This window comes from Pseudophryne corroboree, chromosome 4 (assembly GCF_028390025.1).
Source record: "Pseudophryne corroboree isolate aPseCor3 chromosome 4, aPseCor3.hap2, whole genome shotgun sequence".
In the NCBI taxonomy this organism is placed as follows: domain Eukaryota; kingdom Metazoa; phylum Chordata; class Amphibia; order Anura; family Myobatrachidae; genus Pseudophryne; species Pseudophryne corroboree.
The window spans coordinates 585,565,818-585,574,194 of record NC_086447.1 but is presented as its reverse complement, the minus strand read 5'-3'; the positions used below and the strand labels follow the sequence as shown (position 1 = coordinate 585,574,194).

Here is an 8,377-nt window from a genome sequence, read left to right as displayed (position 1 = left end):
CCTAGAAAGTCAGGTTGACTGAGGATTATATTTGATAACTGTATCCACTTGAGCAGGATGTAGACACAAATATAAATGTTTATGAATAACAATGTGTCTTCTGCTTTCCTGTCTATATTGAATGAGATCTACTGGTATATTTATGCTTGAGCCAATAGACCTTTCAAGTACAGTTATAATATTACAGTATATGGATGGTTGCTAGAATAGGTAAAAGTTAAATAACTGTTTCTTCAGTTCTAAGCTCATAACCTCTATTACAATTATAACGGCTTTAGCTTGTTGTCCGTTAAGCAATCATATATGTTGTCACACAAATCTGCTTTAACTGAGGCTAGGCTTAGCAACCATCTCTTCTTATTATTGCTCAGTCTCTATGCATATTTACAGTTATAGTTAATTACTTAATCATAGAGGCTACCGTTTTCACCAGTTGTTTAGTTATGACATGTGTAGTATAATTATGTTCTAATTATTTCATCAGCTATTACAGCCACTTGGAGTTAGCTTCCAATATTAGGGTGCCATATAATGAATGAATAAGGGCACTGAGACATATTCTGGGCTTATTGCCCCATGTCATTCCCATTTGCTGCTATCCCTCACTAAGTACGTATTTTATCATGTACTCCACTCTATAGTGCCGGGTGCAGTGTGGGAGCGGGATATTGTCACTTACTCCGTTTGAAGATGCTGCTGCGGCTATGCGGTGAGTCACCAACTCCTCCCCCAGCTTTCTGACAGGCGCTGACAGGCTAGGAGGTGCGGCTACAGGAGGTGCTTTTACTTTGCAATGCCCCCGCTTCAGCCAACTGGATGCGGCATAGATACGGCTTCCCCTCGGTTGCTAGGGAACCGCTCACCAGCTTCCTGCTGCTTCCTCTCCGCTCAGCTTCACTACTACCGCGGCAGACCGGCCTCCGCCCATTCAACAGCGGCTCGCCTCCCTCGGCTCCAGCATCTATCAGCAGGTATGCCCGGTGCCGGTATGCTATATGATCCCCTCAGCGCCGCCACAGCTCATTTAGCGATGCGCTGGAGATCAAGTGCACACACTACCCGGGGGAACAGCAGACTGACTCACCGCCGGCGGGAGCTCTATTTATCCTCCCCAGACCTCCGGCTCGTGCGGCTCCCTTCCCGCCGGAGCCACGCGCTGTCCCATAGCCGCCGCCAATCAGTTATCTTTCCCCAGGCTCGCGGTCAGCTTGGTACCCCTCGCTCGTGGACCTGCTTTTTTCCCGCCCTGCAGTTTATTACTCCAGCGGCGCGCGGACCATCTAATGACCCCATCCGCTGATCCTATGCTACCCTGCAGGCTATCGCTAAGCCACTAAGTCTATACTATCCCTCAATCACCACCTCATGACAAAACACAATGCCAAACCCACACACCATATCAATTTGACTACATATGTACAACTAACAAATAAAGTACAGATACTTATCCCCTTACAATTCATTTATACATATATGGATATATACTTATGTTATTATATATATAATATTATATGACCCACATACTTATTATAAATTTCCCTTACACAATATATATATATATATATATATATGTATTCATCAAACATTTATTATATTATTAATAAATATATTAATTTATTGCAAAAATATCGATAATAAATATTAATCAGGTTACACTCTCCCCCTGGTGATCTGTATATTTATACATCCCGATTAATCAGATCACCAAATATCTTCCTCCTTTCCATACCCAAAGTAGGGCCAGGTAAGTACTATACTTGGGTGAATTATTTGAGGTAAATATGCAGGTTTACCTAATTCCGGATAGGTTAATATTAAAGGAGGTCTTCGTTCCCTGAATGTCCTATAACTAGGCAATTTATCCTCACCAGCATCTAATATCCTGGATTCACTACCAGAATCCATGCTTGGGTTAACCTCAGTGTTACCTATACCCCCTTCTAATAGAAGTCCCCACTCAGATTCTGACCCACCTTCCTCGTTATGAGTATTACTGGATATATTACCATCCTTTTCCATGGATTTGTCAGCAAACATCCCAGGTGTGTTACAATCAGATAACAAGGGAATAGAGTTATCAGTACTGTTATCATAATAAAAATATCCTGGGCCTGGTTCCCTGTCCTCAGCATCCCCATTATATCCTGCTGGAATGTCTGGAGATTGGCATTGACCTGGAGAAGATCTTAACCTATTACTATCTTTCCAACTACATCTTAAGGGTGGCTCATTTTCAACATAGTCAGGGAGACGAAGATTTTGTGAGATGGGCAAAAGATGCTGTCGGTGGTATGTAAGAACTGTTCCCTCCCCCGACTCTAACCTTAGTTTATAAACCGGTATGTTAGGTAATTTTTCAATTACCACATATGGATCGGGTTTCCATCTATAAGCTAATTTTTGTCGTCTAGGAAGTCCCAGTTGCTGTACTAGCACTCTATCCCCTATTCCTAATATATTTTCTTTTACTCGCAGGTCATATCTGATTTTATTCTTGACCCCTGCTTTTTTTGAAACTTCCTGAGCTAACTTATGTGCATGTCTAAGCTCTTTCCGTAATTTAATTATATACTGGGAATGTGTTTGTCCATCAGCATCCCGGGAGGGAAGTCCTAATGAAACATCTATGGGCAGTCGAGCTTCCCGCCCAAACATCAATTCATATGGGGAGTACCCAGTAGATTCATTTTTAGTGCAATTATAAGCATGCACTAGGTGACATATCCTTCTACTCCACTGTGTCTTGCACAAGGGGTCCAAGGTGCCCATCATATCAAGCAGGGTGCGGTTAAAACGCTCTGGTTGAGGATTACCCTGTGGGTGGTAAGGAGTAGTCCGGGATTTCTTAATCCCACAGCACAGACATAGCTCCTTAATAATTCTTCCTTCAAAATCCCGCCCCTGGTCAGAGTGCAATCTGGCAGGTAAACCATAGTGAACAAAGAACCGTTCCCATAAAGTTTTGGCTACTGTAACGGCTCTTTGATCAGAAGTAACATAAGCCTGGGCATAACGGGTGAAGTGATCCGTTACTACAAGTATGTTACATTCCTTCCCAGGTGATGATTCCAATGATAAATAATCAATGCATACTAGATCCATGGGACCATGGCTCTGAAGATTAACAAGGGAAGCGGACTTAGTGGGAAGAGTCTTCCTCAAAATACAGCTACCACAGGTCTTACAGTAGTTTTCAATATCCTGCTCCATCAAGGGCCAGTAAAACCGGTCAATTATCAGTCCCTTTGTCTTTTCTATCCCAAGATGGCCGTGCTGATCATGTAATGCTTTCAAAATAGTTTCCCTATAACACTGTGGAGTAACTAATTGTAATTTGAACTTCCCATTGGATTTAACTGACTCACGGTACAGTATTCCATTCCTTAGAGTCAATTGCTTTATTTGCCGCATCAATAACTTGGATGCATGTGTTAGAGAACTTACATCACGTTCAGCACAACTAGACTCAAGACAGAGTATGACAATGGAGATATCAGGATCATTCCGCTGATCCATGCGGATCTTTCCTTGACCTATGTGTGGCAAGCCCCCTAATTCTATTTGGCTTAACCAACAATAGGCCAGAGGTAAAGCCTTGTCAGAGGCTCCAAGGGCACTAATACATTCCCCACTTTCTGCCATTACACATGGGATGTTAAAGCACAATCCCTTGATGGTGGTTGCAGGAACTTCAATCCACTCAGATCTATCTAGTTCACTCTCGATTCTTGATAATCTAGATAAAGAATCGGCATCTATGTTATTGATGCCTGGGCGATATTTAATCTTGAAATCATAAATAGACAAAGCAGCTAACCACCTGTGCCCTGTGGCATCTAATTTAGCGGTGGTAAGCACATAGGTAAGGGGGTTATTGTCAGTGAACACCTCAAAACTTGCCCCATACAGGTACTCATGAAATCTATCAGCCACAGCCCATTTAAGAGCAAGGAATTCCAATTTGTGTACAGGATATCTCCTCTCACTATTGGACAATCCCCGGCTGATATAAGATACAGGTTGTAACTTTCCTTCATGAGTTTTGTACAACACGGCCCCTAGACCATCAAAGGACGCATCCACATGTAATGTATAAGGCAGAGTGGGGTCAACATAGGCCAATACAGGAGCATTGGTAAGACTCCATTTTAACTTGATGAAAGCCTCTTCACACTCATGTGTCCATCTATCCCCAAACTCTTCAGAGGGTTTAAAATATCCCTTTTTTTTTATTGATTTGGTCGTTGAGGTTTTACCAACTGGCGGATACCCCTTGGTCAAATCAGTGAGAGGGCGACATATTACAGAATAATAGGGAACAAAGCGGCGATAGTACCCACAAAACCCGAGGAATGATCTTAGCTCCTTTAATTTTGTGGGTCTAGGCCACTCGTTCACTGCTTCAACTTTAGTTGGATCGGTAGAAATACCCTGTCGACTTACTACATGTCCCAAATAGGTAACATAGGGCAGGCAGAACTTGCATTTGTCCAAAGAAAGTTTAAAACCTTTCTTCAATAATCTATCAAGTACCCGGAGCAGACGGTGGTTATGTTCCTGCAGAGAGGACCCAAAAACAATAATATCATCGAGATAAACTAATACTTCACGATAATTCATATCACCCACCGTCTGCTCCATGGTCCTCTGAAACGTTGCCGGGGCACCCTTGATTCCCTGGGGCATCTTCAAAAATTCAAAGAAACCCAAAGGGCAAATAAAAGCAGTCTTCTCTCTATCATGATGACTCATAGGTATTTGGTAATACCCACTCCGCAGATCCAACACAGTAAACCACTGACTCCCCTGCAAACAGTCCAATGCCTCCTCTATCCTAGGAACCGTGTACTGATCTGGCACAGTGCGCTGGTTAAGGGTGCGATAATCAATACACATTCTAATTTTGCCATTCTTTTTACGAGCCACCACAATGGGAGAGGCATATGGACTTTCAGAGTGTTGAATAACCTCTGTTTCCAAAAGAGTCTGAAGATGCTGTCTGACATCATCGAAATCTGCAGGAGCAAGTCTGCGTGACCTCTCCCTGAAAGGAGTCTCATCAGTCAGCTTTATACAGTGCTCCACACCTTTTGCTTTTCCCAAATCCCATTCTCCAAGAGAAAAGACATGCTTTCGTTCCAGCAATTCCTCACATAAAATATTTCTTTCTACCAGCCCAATATCACTCCCCTGGAAACAGGGATTTAAGTCTTCCCGGGACATACCCTGAGCAAGAGAGGAATTTCGGTGCTCAGACTCCCCACTCCTGTATTCCTCATAGCAATTCGCCATCGTAAAAGCAGTCGCTTCCCTACACATTTTTAAACACCATTCACTGAGGACCCTAAATAAATGAGCATTAGTCCCAATGATCACTGGCATTGTAGTTTTATCACCTGGTGATTCTGGGCATACCAGAGCAATTAGAGGTAATGACTCTGACACACCCATAAACCCTTCCGGAAACTCTATGTTAATTACCACATAACCTAAATATGGGTATTTCTGTTCACTCAATCCCCAAATTACCAGTCCTTCCAGGGGCAGGATAGGGACATCAGATAAATAATGTCTATACCAATGCTCAAATATGATGGACACCTGGGACCCACTGTCCAGCAAAACAGGGCAGGGATGTCCATTTAATTTAACAACCACACGTGGAGCAGGTCCTACCATACCATCCGGAATAGAACTACTCCACTGGGCACTCCCCATTGAATCTATATCTAATTTCTGGGAGATGGCGAGGGGCCCGCCAATCTCCCTCCATCGTTTCCCTGATAAAGAGAAGTATTTGACTGAACATTAGTTCCCACGTCATTCATTCCCCAGTCTATAGAACAGTCCATTGCCCTATGTCCTAATTGTCCACAGCGGAAACACCCTCTGTTTATAAAATTTCCACCTCTCCTAAAATTTCCCCTACCACTGTTAAAACCCCTATTGGAATTACTGGAAGTAATGCTGGAGGGTTCCACTCTTTTATTTAGTGCCAGAATAAGCTGGTCTATTTTCTTATTTTGTTCCACTACCAGGGTAACTAACTTATCTTCTGTTGACCCTTGGGCCTCAGGGGAGGGTACCACCATTTTGACAGATTTGGTATGAGTCTTTTCCCTATTAGCTATTAAGGCTTCTTCCTGTGTGATTTCCTTAATTAGATCATTAAGGGTGGGACTTCCTAATAATAAAGTGGTACAACGCAACCGCTGTGCTACAGGGTCAGTTGTTAATGCTCCCCTAATTACTTGTTTCAATCGGCTACTATCCACTTCCGCGGGAGCTAACCCTCCTTTATCTATAATTTTATGAATTAGTTTATCGAGTCTATACACATACTGTGATAACTTTTCTCCTGTCTCTTGATACGTATGATGGAATCTTGCAACCAAATCACCTACGTCCTCCAATGTCCCATATGTGTATTCTAAGGCCTGAAAGTAGTCAGCCACAGCAGCCCCAGGATTACTTTTTCTAGTAGCTTGAATAATTCCCATAGCGGGTCCCCGTAAACTCTCTACTATCCTTTGTTTCTTTATATGATCGGGGCAATGCCACTCCTCAGACTGCTGTATAGCTGCCTCCCTCCAGGCCTCATAAGGTTCCTCACCAGTAGGCACAGGAATTATTCCTGAAAAAAGTCTCAATCGCCTGTAACTACCCTCATAGTGCCACCTTTCCAATTGATGTACTACCTTATCAGCTATGACCTCTAACTGGTTGCCTAATTTTTCTTCAATGCCCTGTGTTTGACTACCCTCTCCCACAGTCGCGGAGGGATCTCCACTAGCCGGATTAGACATGTCACCCACAATTAATGGTTCAGCAGCCCTTTCACTTCCATCCTTTTCAGGCCATATAATTATCCACCGGCGTTCTGGGTTAGATCTCACAGCCACCACTGTAGGAAGCAACTCAGACTCTAAATCACGACTGGTAGTTATTAATACAGCACACATTTCTCCACTTTCCCTGAATTGTTTATCAGCAATCCTTGGTTGCTTCACCCCAAACAGAAACAACATCTCTGTCATAATTGTACCATCAGTGGTGTCTGTGAGATCCCCCATCAATACAAAACTCCTTTCAGGAGTTACTCCCTTCCTTATACACCAGTCAAAAACTTCACTCCTGGTATATTGTGGCATTCTGGCTACTGTGCTCATTTGCCCCTGAGTATCCTACAAATTGATCTCACGCGGTGCCTCCAAATGTAACCCCTCCCTTATTACTATACTATAAGTCCACTGCCTATTTCACTAAGGGAGTGTTTAATCAGTATATGTGCCTCCACCCAAGCCGGTTAGTGTAAGGCTCGCTTGGGTAAGCCTCTCACCCGCAGTGTATGTGTGAGTGTATTCACATTAATTACTCCTTACATATCATATTGTACCTGTCTTTCTCTTTCAGCTTTCCACGATCCGATTCCATCCACAAGTATAAAGGTGAGTAATGCAATTTAATTACACAACAACTATTGAAACTTATACATCAATACATTTAGTTTGACATAAATAAAGTAATACTGTCAACAATATTCGCACTACTCCTATACATATTTGTTCGCATGCAATACAAAAAACTCTCCTATCCTTAGTTGATAATGAGTTACCCGGGTACTCTGTTAACCCTTCTGTGCACAATTAGGGCATTGATAAAAAATAATTAATATACATTAAATAAGTTATATCAAATATATTAATACACATTAACTAAATATATCTCCCAGAAATGTCCTCCTTTTATATATATTAACAGTAGGTATTAAGTCTTCAGTGTTATTTGTTGACAGTTATCCTATAAATGGACCTGTGGTAATTCTATCAATATATATATATATACCAAACAAAGTTATCCGGGAATTAATGACTAGATGAAATTAGCTTAAATTCATCATAACTCCAGCTGTGTACTTCTTATGTTTCTCCTTGGACTGCAGAAATATTATGTCTCCTTGACAATTATTGCAACTGTTTCCTTTATGTAGTAGGTTAATATTGTAGCAAGTTGATGTTACCTTTTTGTATCCTAGAAAGTCAGGTTGACTGAGGATTATATTTGATAACTGTATCCACTTGAGCAGGATGTAGACACAAATATAAATGTTTATGAATAACAATGTGTCTTCTGCTTTCCTGTCTATATTGAATGAGATCTACTGGTATATTTATGCTTGAGCCAATAGACCTTTCAAGTACAGTTATAATATTACAGTATATGGATGGTTGCTAGAATAGGCAAAAGTTAAATAACTGTTTCTTCAGTTCTAAGCTCATAACCTCTATTACAATTATAACGGCTTTAGCTTGTTGTCCGTTAAGCAATCATATATGTTGTCATACAAATCTGCTTTAACTGAGGCTAGGCTTAGCAA

General features: G+C 41.8%; 1 protein-coding gene across 1 annotated transcript; it reads right to left on the bottom strand.

Annotated features, from left to right (window-relative positions):
* Positions 1-5,729: 5,729 nt before the first annotated feature.
* LOC134910961 (paraneoplastic antigen Ma1 homolog) lies at positions 5,730-7,151 on the bottom strand. The gene has a single exon (XM_063919352.1). The coding sequence runs from the start codon at positions 7,149-7,151 to the stop codon at positions 5,730-5,732; it is 1,422 nt and encodes a 473-aa protein (XP_063775422.1).
* Between the last annotated feature and the right edge of the window lie 1,226 nt (positions 7,152-8,377).

Bases quoted from the DNA above. Each gene is read 5' to 3' on its own strand.
- LOC134910961 (XM_063919352.1), bottom strand. From the start codon at position 7,151: ATGCCACAATATACCAGGAGTGAAGTTTTTGACTGGTGTATAAGGAAG.